At 55.6% G+C, this 15,827-nt stretch overlaps 2 protein-coding genes across 6 annotated transcripts; both read left to right on the forward strand.

Annotated features, from left to right (window-relative positions):
• Positions 1 to 540: 540 nt before the first annotated feature.
• Positions 541 to 9,880, forward strand: ANKRD39 (ankyrin repeat domain 39). Of its 2 annotated transcripts, XM_032469616.1 has the most exons (6): positions 541 to 730; positions 3,985 to 4,088; positions 4,465 to 4,668; positions 7,322 to 7,402; positions 8,695 to 8,698; positions 9,369 to 9,880. In XM_032469616.1, exons 1-6 carry the CDS (start codon positions 631 to 633, stop codon positions 9,476 to 9,478), a joined length of 603 nt encoding a protein of 200 aa, XP_032325507.1. In that variant the 5' UTR covers positions 541 to 630; the 3' UTR covers positions 9,479 to 9,880. The 2 variants fall into 2 exon arrangements, with proteins under 2 accessions (XP_032325507.1, XP_032325508.1); XM_032469617.1 differs by lacking the exons at positions 8,695 to 8,698; positions 9,369 to 9,880 and having other exon boundaries at positions 546 to 730; positions 7,322 to 8,248.
• A 151-nt stretch (positions 9,881 to 10,031) lies between these two features.
• Positions 10,032 to 15,643, forward strand: ANKRD23 (ankyrin repeat domain 23). 4 transcript variants are annotated; one of them, XM_006177613.3, is made up of 9 exons: positions 10,032 to 10,152; positions 11,526 to 11,669; positions 11,872 to 12,000; positions 12,760 to 12,885; positions 13,130 to 13,228; positions 13,318 to 13,416; positions 13,567 to 13,665; positions 13,800 to 13,898; positions 13,982 to 15,643. In XM_006177613.3, exons 1-9 carry the CDS (start codon positions 10,126 to 10,128, stop codon positions 14,075 to 14,077), a joined length of 918 nt encoding a protein of 305 aa, XP_006177675.1. In that variant the 5' UTR covers positions 10,032 to 10,125; the 3' UTR covers positions 14,078 to 15,643. The 4 variants fall into 4 exon arrangements, with proteins under 4 accessions (XP_006177675.1, XP_032325504.1, XP_014408682.1 ...); XM_032469613.1 differs by having other exon boundaries at positions 12,778 to 12,885; XM_014553196.2 differs by lacking the exon at positions 13,130 to 13,228.
• The last annotated feature ends 184 nt before the right edge of the window (positions 15,644 to 15,827 follow it).

A 15,827-nucleotide genomic window follows, 5' to 3' on the forward strand; every position in this document is an offset into this window, starting at 1 on the left:
GGAGGAGTGGCTAGGGGGTGTTCCAGGCTCTATCCCTGCCCTCTAGGCCTACGTGCAGGTACGCCCAGCAGCAAAATAAGTTGTGACCACCTGCCTCCCACGGGGTTTCAAGAAATAGGCTGGAGGGGCGCGAGGAGGGAGGATGTCCCGCGGCCTTTCAAGTGGTCACCGCGACAGCGGTGACCGTCTTCCTGAGGCCGGGGTGGTGCGGATAACAGTCGGGGAAGGACCTTGGGGCGCCCCTGGCAACCCCCTGCCCTGCGGAGCTCGGTGGGACCAGGAGAACCTGGAGGGCGCCGCATTACTGCTCTTGGCCGGCCTGGCCACCCTCCCCAGAAGTCGGGTCCGGGTCCCAGCTGGCCGCGCCTCGGCCTTCCCTTAGCCTGGGACGCCCTCGCGTGGCCACTTCGGTCGAGCGCGGCCCAGCGCCCCAGGTCCCGCCCCACCGCCGCGATTGGCTCTTGGGCTCAGGCCCCGACGATTGATTGGCCGGCTCGGCGGGTCAAACGGACGCCGAGTGGTCAGACCGGACGGGTGGGCAGCGCTGCGTCCGCCCCGCCCTCCGAGGCCGAGTCCGCACCGGTGCCCGTGCCCGCGCCCGCCGGCCTGTGGGCGGGCGCCGAGACCGGCATGGCGGTGCCGCAGTCCTGCGCCGATGGCCCCTGCTGCGCCCGCCCCAGCGCGGTGGCTGGCGTGCAGCAGACGCTGGACGAGATGGACTTCGAGAGGGGTGAGATGGGCGCGCGGCGCTGCCGGCCTGGGGACTTCCGGCGTCCTCAGGCCCGCGGGGCAAAGGACATGGCCACGTACCGGGGCCCCGAGGTGGAGACGGCCGGGGGGCCTGGTGGGAGCGCGGGCGGGCGATGGACTCACCGCTCCCGCGTAGTGAGAGCTCGCCAGGCACCTGGCACGAGTATAAGAAACACCCGCTCGCCTGCTGGTCGGGAAACAAGCGTTGGTTTCGATAACTCCTCAGTGGTGCGGTTGGGCCCCGCTCCTCACCGGGTGCGACCCAGGGAGACCGAGGCCTGCTCCAGATCTGAGAGGAGCCGGGCAGCAGACTCTGCAGCTGGGGTATTGCGCTCCTTGCCTTACACCTTGGGGAGAGCCACGCCCACAGGGCCAGGGACCTTGGTCAGGCCAAGATTAGGAGGGTTGGGAGAAAACTGGTTTTGAAGAATGGACAACGGATATTCAGGACTCCTGAGTTCGTCCCCTAGCCAGTCTGCGGTGGGCTCCTCCTTACCTCCTCCAAAACGAGGAACCGCTGACATCTTTTGAAATAAACTTCAAAGAGGTGACTCAGGGAAGCCGACCCCAAGGGGGAATCCCTGCACCAGCCTCACGGCACACCCACCTGGGTGGCCGCGGAGCCTCCCCAGAATGGGTACCTCTGAGCATCTGAAGGCTCCTGGGGCCCAGGCCAGCTTTGACTGAGTCCCAGGAATTCTGGCTTCTTTGCAAGCCTATGAACAGGGCTTAAAGCCACGTTTTGCTGGGAAGGGCAGGCTTGGGTTCTGCAGGCAGCCTTTGTTCAAGCCCTGCCAGCTTGAGTCCTCAACAGCTCCTGGGCCTGCTCCCTGCCCTGGGCTGCCCCAGGCTCAGTCCTCCTAAGGACCCTTCAGGGGTCCCTCCCATCCGCACAATCCTTACCCCACGCGGGTGACTCCTCTGCTTCTGACCTAACGCCCTACTCAGTCCCTGCATCCTTCCAGTCCTCCTGGACAGCTCTGTGATCTTCCTCCCAGTCTGACTCAGGAAAAAGCAGTCCTGTCACAGCATATTCCAGCTCTGCCATCCAAGGTCTTGGTCAGCTGGCCCTACTTCATCCATGTGGTTTTTCTCCTGCGAATCAAGCCACTCCATTTGATTCCAAGCACTGGGTGTCTTCCCCAGAAGCCCTCCATTCTCAGGCCTGTGTCTTTGCTCCTGCTGGTCCTCCTTCTGGGGCCTGTCTCTCCTGAACTTGGATTCCTGTCTCTCCTGTCCTTGGTGGTCATTACAGCCTGTTTGCTTAACCCACGGCTTGCCCACACATTGCTTCACACACCTGAGCAGTCTCCTTTGAAGTTCAGGGCCTATTTCAGTTGCCTGCTCCACAGCTTCCACCATTCACTCCTCCTTGGAAATTAATGTGGTTTCTCATCTAAGAACTCATGGTTGTCTTCATTTCAGGATAAGTCTCAAATGTTAGCTCTTCAAACACTGCTTCTCTCCCATTCTATCTAGTCTCTATTATATTTTTAAGCCCATATTAGACATATCTTGGTACATTCTGTTGTCCGTATTTCTTTACCGTTCTTTAATAATTTTTTTTTTTTGCTATTCTGCTTCTGGGTGATTTCCAAATCACTAATTCTCTATTCAGCTGGGTCTGCAGTACTGTTGAGTCATTTGTTGTTGTTTTATTTTGATGGTTCGTCTTTTTAATTTGACTTTTATTTCAGATCTACCTGCTGTTTTTCCCCTAATGTAGTTTTGATTTGTGGATTCTATTCCTTTATCTCTGTGAACATCTCTGTAAATATCAGTTAAAAATCATTTTAAAGTCTTAGATTTTGCTATAATGGCTAAGTTTTCAAGGCTGCAGTTTTCCCATTTGTTGTATTTGCTGATTGTCTTGTCTGACAACAGATTGCTTCTTGTTTTGCAACTTTTAATCTTGGAGCTCGCTGAGGTGGGGGTGTAGGGAGTCCCTCTTTTGTAAGAGATCCTCACACATACCTTTGCTGGCTGGTGGAGACATCTTTATAAACCATTTTTAAAAAGTCGCCTCTGCCTGGTCGTTATAGGATTCACTTATCTGGATTAGTTTTAGTGACAGATCCAGATTATGACAGATTCTTAGGTCGGGGGGTTTGTTCTTTCAGGGTAATGTAGGCAGATATAGGTCCCAAGTTGCAATGGACAGGGGAGCTGATTTTTTAGGTTTCTTCTGCCTTTGCTGTCTTGTCACACCTATTCAAATGGTGTCCTTTCGGGGCTAGGGTAAAGCTCAGCAGTAGAGCGCATGTTTAGCCTGCACAAGGTCCTGGTTCAATCCCCAGCACCTCCATTAAAAAATAAACCTAATTACCCCCCCAGAATGATGTCTTTTCTCATTTCCTTTTGGTTTCTGTTCACATGTCATTTTCAGAGGCTCTGCTCATCCCCGTTCTCTTTATTTCTCTCCATAACACTGAGCATCACCTGACTTATATATGTGTATGTGTGTATATATATATATATATATATATATATATATTTTCTTGTCTGTCTCCTTTAATTAGAATGTAAGTTCTGTAAGACTAAAATTTGGCTGGGGAGGGGCAGTGTGGATCTTTTATTCTGAGTTGACCCCTAGCGCCCAGAACGGTGCCAGATGCATAGTAAGTATCGGTAAACATTTGCTAAATGTGTGAAGTGCCCGGAACCTTGCTTCCTGCTGGTATTCGAGGAAGGAGAGTGGAGGCTTTCCAGCCCCAGCTCACCCATGGTGTGGCACTCCCTGCCCCAGCCTCACTCTGGTTCCCCAGCACGCATGTGGCTGGCCGCCTTCGCTGCAGACCCTGCTCAGGCACTCCAGCCACCCCCCCCTGAGATATGTGTTTTGAGGACTCTTGGGATCACAGCTGCCCACCACTTTGCCCATGGTTATCACTTTGCTCTGGCACCTGGCAGTGTCCTTTTCTTGCTTTTGAATGTGATGGTATATTCAAACGTCTTAAACATTACTTTCTCCAACACTGGTGAGTTTGAAGTGGAAAGGGTTGCTGTGTCTGCCCTGTCTCCTGTCCCGGTGAGACAAGCCCCTTGTCTGTCTTGTTCACAGCGATGCCACCAGCACCCAGGACGATCCTTGGCACAGAGGAGGCAGTCGGTTAATACTTGTTGAACAGCGAATTCCCACGTTATAGATGAGAAAGCAGAGGTCAAGGGAGAAAGGGATCACTGAAAGCCCCCAGTCCCTGGGCATCATTCAGCATGTGGGTCATCTTTCCGCAGGAATCTGGTCAGCAGCCCTGAACGGAGACCTGGGCCGAGTGAAGTACTTAATCCAGAAAGCGGCGGACCCCAGTCAGCCTGACTCGGCTGGCTACACGGCTCTGGTGAGCTGGGGGGAGGCCGGTGGGGAGGAGAGAAGCCTCAGCCAGGAGCGGGGTATCCTCCTCTCTGAAGGGGCTGAGGTTTGCCTTTTCTCCTTCCCTTTCTTCTCTCCCAGCAGGGGTTCTGTGAAAGAATCACGTGAACCTGCGTTTTTTAAATTAGTTTAAGTGCTTTGCATCAATTATTTAACATCATAACCAAGCTGTGAGGTAGGAATGGTTATTATCCCCATTTTCCAGTTGAGGAAACAGGCTGGAAGTGAAGATGCTTGCCCACTCACCCAGCTTCCGGAGGGGGCACCTGAGATGAGCCCAGCCCCTCCTCCAGTGCCCTGACCGCCCGGGTTCTGCTCCCTGACCCCATCTCTGTCCCCTGCAGCACTACGCCAGCCGCAACGGGCACTATGCTGTGTGCCAGTTCCTGCTGGAAAGCGGAGCCAAGTGCAATGCCCAGACCCACGGGGGTGCCACTGCCCTGCACCGGGCCAGCTACTGTGGGCACACTGACATCGCCCGGCTGCTGCTGTCGCACGGGTCCAACCCCAGGCTGGTGGACGATGACGGCATGACCAGCCTGCATAAGGTAAGCCCCCTCAAAAGTTTCGCAGGTTGCAAACACTTGTTCTCTGTCATTAGCAAAGTTATAACGTGTTCACTGCAGAAAACACGGGCAAAACGGGAAGAAAAGCACAAGGTAGAAAATTGAAATCATTTGTAATCTCAGTGCTCGCCTGTCATCACTTTAGGGTTAACGTGTAATTTTCCAGCATGTTTCCCTTGCACGTAAATTAGAACTAAACGTATGGTGTGATTTTCTTTTTCTTCCCCTCAGTGACGTGTCCTGAATTTTTTCCATGTAGTTGGTTTTCTGGAACTTGCACCTGCTCTTGCTTTTCCCTCTAGTCCACTTTCCACGCTGTGGCCAGAGCAATCATTTAATTAAACATGTTCTGACTAGAAACACCTGCATGCGGTGAACAGTTTGAGGAGCACACCGTGTCCACCCTGGACGCGAGGTTCCCTCCCACCCCGTCCCTGCTTGGTCTTCCCGGTCCCCTCCCTTCGGATGTCCGCTTTCACCGGTGCCGTCCCATCTTTGAAAAGTAGTTTATGCATGTTTGTGGTGTATGTGTGTACATCTGTTCCTCTCCCGCCCCTCCCTGATTTTCTCCCAGAGTGATGGTTTAAGCAGCAGTTTTGACCGTGCCATGCCTTAGAATCCCTCAGAGGCTGGCTTTTACCAAGTCTGTAAGCCGGTTTATAGGCCTTCTCGGGTTAGCCCCTGCCTGCCTGCCTGTCCTGGGCTCCCTTCCCCTCGCCCTTTACTCAGGCCCTGTTAGTCATCTTCAGTGTCTCGAACCTACTTCTGTGTCCCGCCCGGGCTATAGACAACCATCTCCTCCCGTCTGGACGTCTCTCCTGCCCCCTTTCCCCTGTGGCTTTTGCCTGTCCTTCCTTCTGGATCTCAGCTTCTACATCTCACCCACCTGGATCCCCAGAAGCACCTTGTACTTGACTTTTCCCAACTCTTCCCGCCTTGAAATTCCCTGTGCATGTGGCTGAGAGGGGGCTCCTGTTTACTGGTGGAGCCCCAGTGCTGAGCTCAGGTGCTCAGTGCATATGTGCTGAGTGAGCAGCTGGGTGTTGTTTTGTTTTAAGACCCTCGCCGGTTGGAGAGGCAGATTGCTTGTTTCTTGGTGGTCTAAGCTTGTGTTGCTTGAGTGTCTTACTGCGATAGCTCACCTGGTGGGGGCTCGCAGGCAGGACTTTGCCGTGGACGGACCCTGCTGGTGTTACCCATGGCTGGCAGCCTTCTCAGGAAATTCAGGGGCCCCTGTGTATGAAGGCTGTGGGTCGCCCCTCCCTTTCAGCCTGCCTGCCTGCCTTCCTCCATTCCGCCCTTCCTTCCTACTGCAAACACTGGCACTTTTTTTTTTTTCAAATAGACTTTATTTTTTTAGAGCAGTTTCAGGTTCATAGCACAAATGAGCAGAAAACAGTTCGCACATAGCTCTTCCCACCCACACACATATGCTCCCCTACCCTCAACATTCCTCATCGGTGTGGCGTGTTTGGTACAGTCGGTGAATCAACATGGACACGTTATTATCAACCAAAGTCCATCGTTTACATTAGGGTTCACTCTTGATGTTGTACATTCTATGGGTTTTGACAAATACATAATGACATGTAGCCACCACTATATAATTTCATTGCCCTAAAAATCCCTTGTGCTCCATCTATTCATTCCTCCTTCCCCCTCCCCAAACCCCTGGAAACCACGATCTTTTTATTGTTTCTGTAGCTGTGACTGGCACTTTTTTTGCCAAAAGTTATTTGGAATTCACCTCATAGCTGCTCGCAATATACCATCGCCTGAATTGAGGCAGTAAAATTAAGAGCCCTACATCTGTTCTCATCATGATGATCTGCTGAATATTTAGATTCAAATTTGAGACAGTATTTGCTACTAAGGTTAATTTTGAGACCTTTCAGAAGCTCCTGTAGCCCACCAATTTGTTTGTTGGGAGGAGTAGGGAATATAGTGACACAGTTATCAAGAGTTGGGATTTTAAGGTCAGACAGACCTGGCTTGGAATCCCCCAGGCTGCCACACCAGCCCTGTGACCTTGGGCAAGTTACTCAACTTTTATAAGCCTCAGTTTCTTCATCTGTAAAATGGGAGTGATGATAGTCCCTACCTCCAGTCGTTCTTCTGAAAGTTAAATAAGATAATCTACGTAAATCACTAAGCCTGTTCTTTTTTGGAGGTCGTAGGTTAGCAATTGACATCCTGATTGGGATCCTTTATCTCAGAGGGGAAGAGGTGAAAGCTGGGAACCTGGGCCTCTTTTTCTCTGCTCATCGGGAAGTTCCTGGAGGGCAGGGCCATTCTGATGTGTCTTGTGCCCGCGGGGCCCAGCACCTGTAGACAATCTGAATGTAAAGATGCTTAAGATCCAAGGTTCTGTACTTGTGTTTAATGCGCAGGTCTGGGCAGAGAAGCCTGGCCCCTTGAGCAAAGGACAAGCCAACTGCCAGAGCAGCACTGGGGTGCCCCCTACTCCACACGCATGGCATTGGGATTTGGCAGGAATTGGGGGAAATCTGCTTAGCCAGCCAGCGCCTCCATTTCCATGAGACCTTTTTTAGGACCAAAAGAGCTCCAGGAATGGAGCAAGAAAGAACAGGACCCAGCAGGGTGTGGCTTTTGATCCGGGCCCCTCTCTCCACAGGCTGCTGAGAAGGGTCACACGGACATTTGCTCCCTCCTGTTGCAACACAGCCCAGCCCTGAAGGCCGTCCGGGATCGGAAGGCACGACTAGCCTGTGACCTGCTGCCCTGCAACAGTGACCTGAGGGACCTGCTGGCCAGCTGAACTGCCACCTGCAGTCTCAGGCTGCAGGCGAGGGGACACAGACCAGCTCTCCCAGCCCTCGCCCTGGTCAGCATCTGTGTGCAGGGCGGGGAGCCGAGGCCGGAAGACCCAGGAGGAGCCCCCGTTCTGGCCCCTGAGGGAGTGAGGGAGGAGGTTTGGTGGGGCAGCAAGTGCTTCAGCCTGGCCAGATGCTCGTAGTCTAAATGAGCTCATGTGGAGGCATCTGTCCGTTTGGAAAAAATAAAATTATATCCTTACCTTATCCCACACACAAGGATAAATTTCATGTAGTTTAAAGACCTGAATATAAAAACAGAAAACCATGTAAACATTAGAAGAAACTGGAATATGTGACAAATGAAAAGCTCTGTCTAGCCGAGTGACCTTAGTCCAAGTCACTTTCCCTCTCTGTCCCGTGTCCTCATCTGAGAGGAGGGGCTGCCACGAGACCGTGCAGGGGTGAGATGAGTGAGGCTGTGGAGAGCGCTGGAGACAGTGCCGGGCACTTTGCAGACAGTGTATAAGAGCACCCACTTCCCCCAAACCTCATCAGTGCTCGCGTTTCTCCATAATTTCATTAATTTTAACAATCTGATAGCTATTGCTTTGTTCTGTTTTGCATTGCTACTTGCTAGTGAGGCTGAACACCTGTCTTCTGTGAACTTCTTGGCCCATTTAAAACTTTTTTCTTTTTTGATTTGTAGGAGTTGTTTATATATTCTGGATGTTGATCCTTTGTTTATATATATATAAAAATACATAATTTTTTCCTTTCTTCTTTCATATTGTCCCTTGTGTTAACTTTGTTGTTATCTGTTCATGGAAGTTGGTACAGCCACTGTGGATGGCAGTTTGGCAATATCTATTAAATTTTAAGTGAGCAGGGCCAATAATTTGATTTCTCCGTAGCTACTTAAAGAAGCATTCATCCGTGTTTACAAAGATGCTTATTTACAGAGACATTTACAGAGACGTGCATTGGAGCAGGAGATGTAATGTAAAAAAAAAAAATGCAGATAACCAAAGTGCTCCCAGGACGGGGATGGTGAGGTTCTGGAACGTGAGTGCAAGGCCCTGGAGTTCAGCATGTACAGATGTGGAAAGTGCTGAATCACCATCCCAGTGACGTGTGTCTGGAAACACGGAGGTCCATGCGCACAGCACATGCGGGGAACATCGGGGGGACACCTGTAAACCGGTGCCCGTGGCTCCCCTGGAGTTCTGGTGAGAGCAGTTAGCCAAGGGCTCTCGGGCTTGATTCGCTGTGTTTGGATTTTTAACAAGAAATGATTTTTATCCTTTGACAAGTAACACCAGTAATAAGTGAATGCCAGTCAGTTTCACATGGATACCAATAGTTTTCTGCTGAGGGTGTCAGATGCAGCCTGTTGGTGCACAGCGCCCCGTGCCGAGGGTTGAAGGCGGAGTCTCGGTGGTGGTGACGGTGGCATCTGAGCTGAAGCCCTGCTTTGTCTTGTCTGTTGCCAGTCACTGTCCTCTAGGTAACGCTTTACCTCCTCAGGACCAAAGGCAAGAAGTCACCTTTGACAATAACGCCCTGGAGCATAAGGACAGTTTCTTGAAAAGGCTCTGGGCCCCCCAAGTCTCAAGACTTGGAAGCATGGGCGAAGAAGCTGGCACTTGGTGAGGCTGTCACCGCCCTCGGGCCGCCCTTGACCGCGGTTCTCCTCCCGCCTGTTCCGGGCATCTCTGTGCCTCCTGTTCTGATTCTGGAGTCTTGTTCACTAGCTATCAGATTTCCTCTCAAAGGTCAAGGCCGAGTTCAAGGTACAGCTGGGTGGGAGGCAGGCTTGATGTTTCAGGGAGAACTCGGGGGTTGGTAGCTGGAGACAGATTGCTTCGCTAATGGGTTGATGGTTAACGTTCGTACTTGGACCTGGAGCAGGTCTGAACCTCACCTTCCTGGGGAAGGTCGTCTCTGCCCAGCAGAGGGTCTGGTGGGGGACCTGCGTGTGGGCTGTGGGAGACTCTCCAAGAGGCCTGAGGTGCTGATGACAGGCTGGGCCTGGCTCCCGCTGGTGGCCCCACTTGGTATGTTGACTTGAGTGGTGAGGGAGTGCGGGGGTGCCTGGGGGAGGACACCGCCAGGAGCAGTGAGGGTGGCCTGGAAACTGGCCGGGAGGTGGAGAATCACTTGATTTCCCCACATAGGTGCCCGGAAGCTTCCTGAGGCCAAGGTCAGCCTCTTGGGCCTGCCCTTCAGCGGTCCTCTTTAGGAGTCTGGCCTCCTGCAAGGGCAGTCAGGCTGGGTCTTCCAGGGTCTCAAGCAGCCACATGGAGGCTCCCCTGGACTCTTTATCTCAAGGGCTTCTAGACTTTGGAGAGTGGGAGCTGTTTTCCCCTAAGCCTGGGCTGATGGCCCAGTACCCAGGGTATATGTTTATTGGTTGAATCACTTCTGAGTAGGTGCAGGATGGTGGGTGTCTGGGGCTGCAACTGACTCAGCTTAAAACAGCTCCTCCTCCAGCCTGCAGTGGGCTGCATGCCCACTCGGTTATTTTGGTTGGTGTTACAGAGCCACAGAGTTATCTGGCGGGGGCACAGTCCTCTGCCCTGCCCAGCCCCCAGTGATAGCTCTCCTATAAAAGGGCTGAGCTGCTCCACTCCCCTCACTGGGGGTGTGAGGAGCAGGGGGGACCATGGACTTCGTCAGCATCCAGCAGTTGGTAAGGATGTGGGGCAGAGGGGCGGAGGTCGGGCAATGGTGTGTGCGCCCCAGACCATCTCAGCAGAATGAGGAGGTCGGGCAGCTTTCTGTGACCTGAGGAGCAGGTTTTAGGAACAGAAACTTGCAGCTCTTTTCTGGTCTGTTGGCCCAGCTCTCACATGAGGTGGTGAGGGTAGGAAACAAGAGGGAAGCAGTGAGAAAGATGTTGGATGATGGGAGATGAGAAAATCCCTGAGCTCAGTGGGTTTTGCCCTGGACTATGATGCCAAAAGAGGAACAGGAAGTGGCAAGTTGCCCTGGAAGACATGAGCGCCTGGGGTGCTAGTTTGGCTCTGCTGTGATGACGTTTGTTGCTCTGGAAGTGGTCTGGAGGGGCTGGCTGCCCTGGCTGGAACGGAGAGATGGGCGCTTGAGTTCCCTGGGCAGTGAAAGAAACAGGGACAGCAGCAGCACTTCGGGATGTCTGTTGTGGGGAGGCAGGGCTCAGGGTCGTGAGGCCCAGGATGTCGCATCACCCAGCAAGCCCCATTGAGGGCCAGGGGCCCCCAGGCCCCAGCCCAGGACAGCCCCTGCTGGGAGGTGGGTTGCAGGGCCCAAGAAGTGTTAGGTTGCCTGAGTTTGCCTTAGAAGGGAATGCCTGGTAGCCCTAGGCTGTGCCATTCTGTCACTCCAACATTTCCTCTCCCCACAACGTGCTCATTCCTCAGCGCTCCCCTGAACTGCTGGGGGTGGGGGCCAGGGGAGGAGGAAAAGGATGGATCGCTGTGTGGTGGGGTCTGCCCTAAACACAAGTCCCAGTAACTCATCTCCAGTGCACAGCTTCGAGAGGTAAGCACCAGCATCACCCCATTTTATTATGAAGAATCATAGCTTCATGAAGAGCCAAGATTTGAACCCAGGAATGCAGAATTTTACCCAGAGGCCTCTCCTCTGTCGCTCTGAGCTTGGGGTCAGGTGGCAGGGTGGCGTGATCTGGTAGGAATGTAAGGATCAGCACCCACGAGGGAAGCCGACGCGTCCTCTGCCCTGAGCTCACCTGGACGCGACCCAGCAGTACAAATAGATGTGGCGTCAGGCCCTCCGGAGGGCTCCTGCTGACAGGACTGAGTGGGCCCCAACAGCCGCCCTCCTGGGCCTCGGGGGACACTGCAGGTGGTGAGAGCCAGCCCAAGCATGGGAGCGGCTAGTGCTCGGGCTGCCTGAGAGCTTTGAGAGGGGTCAGGCCAGCTCTCAGATCCAGCCCCAGCCCCAGCCCCAGCACACTAATCTGTGTATGTCAGCTCCTGGCAGGATCCCCGGTTCTGCACAGCTATGTGTTCTAAGGGAAACTCCTCATTTTTCCAATCCTTTATCCTCGTCCTGTTCCTATAGGTAACTGGTGAGAGAGTTGAAAGGAAAGGATTGGGATGTGGACACGGAGTTCTGGATCCTGGAGGCGGGCCTCGAAACTGGAGGCTGGGGCCCCAGGAGGCCGAGGCCCAGGAGAGGCAGAAACTGGAGGAGAAGAGGAAGAGAGTGAGTGATGGTGTGGAGGGGAGCTGGGTGGCTGAGCAGGGTGTTGGGTGTGTGGGGGCTGCCAGGAGCCAGGGTTTAGGGTCCAAGAGCCTGAGCACTGCGCTTCTGATGAGAGTGAGAGCTGCCCCCTCCCTGGGCTCCTGTCGCCGCCGCTGTGGCTGATGGCTGGCGGCATCCTGTTTCTGCCCACTTTCTGCCCCAGCTTGAAAGATTTAACAGTTCCAGAACTAACTTGGAGAACCTGGCTGACTTGGAGAACTTGGTTCAAAGACGGAGAGAGAAGCGACTGAAACGCAGAGTCCCCCCTAGGGCACCCGAGCCTGAGGTCAAGGTGAGCGGGAAGGCGGGGTGGGCGGGGGTGGACACACCAGGGCTAGGGTTCATCCCGGTGGGAGGCCTGGGGAGGAGCGACACCTGGGCAACGGGACACAGCTGCTGCCCAGAGCCGCCCCCCCCCCCCCGTGCTCGTTTGCTGTGGCTGCTGCTGGAACAAGTACCAGGCTGGGGGCTTAAAAAACAGCTGTTTTCCAGTCTTCCAGAAATTTCTCATCTCCGAGGCTGGAAGTCCGAGATTGAGGAGCGGGCAGGGCTGGTTTCTTCTGAGGCTCTTGGGGGGATCTGCCCACTGTCTCTCAGCTCCCAAGGTCGTGACACCTTTGGTGTTGCTTGGCTTGTGGATGTGTCTGTCTCTGCCTCTGCGTTCACGTGGCCGCCGCCTCGTGTGCGTGCCTGCATCCAAATGTCCCCTTTCCATCAGGACACCAGTTTTGTTGGACTGGGGCCCACCTCACTCCAGGATGACCTCATCTTAACCAATTACAGCTGCCATGACCCTATTTCTAAATAAGGTCACGTTCAGAGGTCCTGCGGTTAGGACTTAAACATATGAACTAGGGGAGGACGCCGTCACCCTGTAACACCCGTCCCATGCCTATTCAGGCACGATCTTCTGGGGGTGGGACTTGTTCCAGCCAACAGCGCGCAGGTCCTCAGCCAGCTTCTTGGAGCCACCCAGCTGGACTGGTGGGGCTGTGCTGCCCGAGGCCTACGGTGGGGGGACTGAGTCAGTCTTGTCCTTCAACTTAACCAGCCGCAGCCCCAGGCCCAGCTGGAGCCCGTGGACCTGGAGGTGTTCCTAAAGGCAGCTGCTGAGAACCAGGAGGCCCTGATTGACAAGTACCTGACAGACGGAGGGGACCCCAACGCTCATGACAAGGTAGCACAAGCGGGGTGCAGGCGTGCAGTCTCCGGCAGGTTCTAGTCCCGACCTAGGAAACCGCAGGGCTTTTCTGTTTTATGGGGCACGAGTCCTGTGTTGCCTCAGGAGGCGGGGCCCCTCACACAATGGGGAGGCGGGCAACTCTGTTCAGGGAGCCCAGTGCCAGGCACAGGGCTGGGAATGGGACCCCCAGGGGTGGCCGAGCTCCCCGCACCTGACCTTCCGTCTCCACCCACCCCAGCTCCACCGCACGGCCTTGCACTGGGCCTGTCTGAAGGGTCACAGCCAGCTAGTGAACAAGCTATTGGAGGCAGGTGCCACCGTGGATGCTCAGGACTTGGTGAGACCCAGGGAAGACCCATCCCCACAGCAGACACCCTGCCTGGCATCCCCACACGTCAGAATTGCTGTGGTGGTTTTGTCTTGCAGCTGGACAGGACCCCCGTGTTCTGGGCCTGCCGCAGAGGGCACCTGGACATCCTAAAACACCTGCTTAACCGGGGCGCCCGGGTCAACACCCGGGACAAGGTGAGGGGCACACACCCAGGGGCGGTCTGGGAGGGACAGCGGGTGAGCACTGCCTGGGAGCCGACTGATGCTCTTCCCAGGGAGACACGTAGCCCTGGGGGGTTGGGGTGCAGCTTCGCCAGCCTGGAGCAACACTCTCTCCCCTCTTAGATCTGGAGCACCCCCCTGCATGTGGCCGTGCGCATGGGGCACTGTGACTGCCTGGAGCATCTCATCGCCTGTGGAGCCCAGGTGGATGCGCAAGACAAGGTAGGCATCTGGTCTTCCCAGTTTGGCAGCCCCACTGGGGACAGGGACGGAGGGTGCCTGAGCTCAGCAATGGCACCCACTGACCTGACCCTACCCGGGTCAGGGTGTGAGGATAACACCCCCTTTCTCAACAGGAAGGGGACACAGCTCTGCACGAGGCCGTGCGGCACGGCCACTACAAGGCCATGAAGGTGCTGCTGCTCTACGGAGCCAAGCTGGGTGTGCAGAACGGGGTGAGTGCGGGCAGGCAGAGGCCCAGCGGGCGGTGGAGCTCCCGGGAGGAGAGCCAGGACTGACTCTGGGTCCTTGTCCCCAGGCTTCACTGACCCCAGTGCAGCTGGCACGGGACTGGCAGCGGGGCATCCAGGAAGCACTCCAGGCCCATGTCGGGCACCCCCGTACCCGCTGCTGATGACAGCAGCCCTGTGGGGTCACTCGCAGCCACCATTCCACCCCCATCACCTCCCACCCCAAGTTGCTCACACATCTCACCCACGTGGTCCTCCCTCAGCCCCAGGGCTGTCTCCTTGCCTCCAGGCAGCCCTGTCAGAGCCGGGGGCAGCGCTGAGCCCAGCAGGTAGAAATGCAGGCCTCCCTGGCTTTGAGTCCAGGGCTGAGCCGTTCCCCGCCAGGGCACAGCGGGCAGGGCTGAGCAGAGGACCCGGGTGAGCAGGAAACAAAGTGGGTCCAGATGAGGGGCAGCAGAGGAGGTGGGGGCCCAGGATGGAGCAGGAAGGGAGCAAGCTTCGCGTTCCCCAGGTTGGTCCTCGACCTCCTCAGTGGCCACTGATCCTCAGTCCAGTAGGCGACTAGGCCTCTGCCCTCAAGGGCCCGCCACTCACCAGTGGTGACTCAGCGCATGGCCAGCAGCTGCCGTCCAGGCCAGAGGCCCCTGGGCGCGGTTTTTCCCGGGGACTCCGTTCCTATCAGCAGCAACCCTGGTAGCATCTGGAGTGGCTCCAGCTACGTCAGCCTGGGGGCTCTGGAGTTGGGTCTGGCCGTCCGGACAGGGCTGCTCAACAGGTTTGAGCCCCTCTGCAGCAGAAGGCCAGCCCCACCTGGTTGCCTCAGAAGCCCCAAGGCCGATGAGCTGGCGCTAACATTTATTTCAGGGAAACCTCGTGCCCATGTCTGAGGCTTCGGCCCGGCCGGCCTGCCGCTCTCTAGTTGGCCAGCTGGCGGCTCTCCTTGTAGGGCTGAAGTGCCCGGGTGCTGGGGGTTGCTTGTGGCCCACTCAGCTTCTGGGGCGGTGGCCCGTAACCCTTCTCTGCCCCGGGTGCTGACCAGGCCCTGGTCCCAGAGCTGGCGCTGGCCCCAGGCCGGCAGCTGCACCTGCGCTGCTCCATCCCCCTCAGGGGAAGACAGAGGAGCCGTGAGCTCACCTGCTCCTTCCCCTCTGCCCACTGGTGGGGGGCGGAGGACCCGGGAGGACCTGCCTCCACACGTGCTCCTAAAGCTTCCTGCGCTCCTAAAGCTTCCTGCCTCTAACCGTCCTTTCCATGTCCCGCTGCACTGGTGCAGACCTTACGACTGGCTGGGCTGGGTCCCTAAATGCTAGCAAGTGACTCAGAGAACTCTGCCCTAATCCGAGAACCACAGGTGGAGGGATGGGCTCCAAGACAAAGGTGAGCCTCCCTCCGTGAGGTACCTGGGTTGATGTCCACATTGCAGCAGCATTTTCAGTCTAACTGGTGGCTGTCTCAAGCCAAGGACAAGGCAATTTTTACTCTGTGAAAAAGCTGACAAGAGCTCCAAACGGGGGCCGCACGCCTTCCCCTCACACGGGCAGCTCTGCCCTGTAGGGACAAAGCCCCGTTCACCCAGATGCAGGGTCGCAGGGTCACAGGAGAAATAGGTGTTCGAGTCCCTGGAGAAGACAACTCCCCATCTAGCAAATGGGGACACAAGTGACAGACAAAACTACTTTTTTATATGCATCAGTATTTTTTGTTCATTAAAACGTGTTGATTATCCATCACAGCCTTGGTGGTCTGTTCTGGGCTGGGAGGGGCCAGTTCCTTAGGCCTCATCCTCCTCAGCAGCGAAGCTCAAGCCTGATAGCCGAAGCTCAAGCCTGATAGCCGGGCCAGCCTGACAGCAAGAGAGGCCCCAAGGGCAGAGCAGGAGGTGGGGCACTTGGCTCTTGTGCTCCCGGCCCCTCT

This window comes from Camelus ferus, chromosome 28 (genome assembly GCF_009834535.1).
Source record: "Camelus ferus isolate YT-003-E chromosome 28, BCGSAC_Cfer_1.0, whole genome shotgun sequence".
NCBI lineage: Eukaryota > Metazoa > Chordata > Mammalia > Artiodactyla > Camelidae > Camelus > Camelus ferus.

Excerpts from the sequence above, each read along its gene's own strand:
- ANKRD39 (XM_032469616.1), top strand. The coding sequence starts at position 631 with ATGGCGGTGCCGCAGTCCTGCGCCGATGGCCCCTGCTGCGCCCGCCCC. Across the intron at positions 731-3,984 it reads CGAGATGGACTTCGAGAGGG|GAATCTGGTCAGCAGCCCTG; the intron begins GTGAGATGGGCG and ends ATCTTTCCGCAG. Across the intron at positions 4,669-7,321 it reads GCATGACCAGCCTGCATAAG|GCTGCTGAGAAGGGTCACAC; the intron begins GTAAGCCCCCTC and ends CTCTCTCCACAG.
- ANKRD23 (XM_006177613.3), top strand. The coding sequence starts at position 10,126 with ATGGACTTCGTCAGCATCCAGCAGTTG. Across the intron at positions 10,153-11,525 it reads TCGTCAGCATCCAGCAGTTG|GTAACTGGTGAGAGAGTTGA; the intron begins GTAAGGATGTGG and ends CTGTTCCTATAG. Across the intron at positions 13,417-13,566 it reads GGGTCAACACCCGGGACAAG|ATCTGGAGCACCCCCCTGCA; the intron begins GTGAGGGGCACA and ends CTCCCCTCTTAG.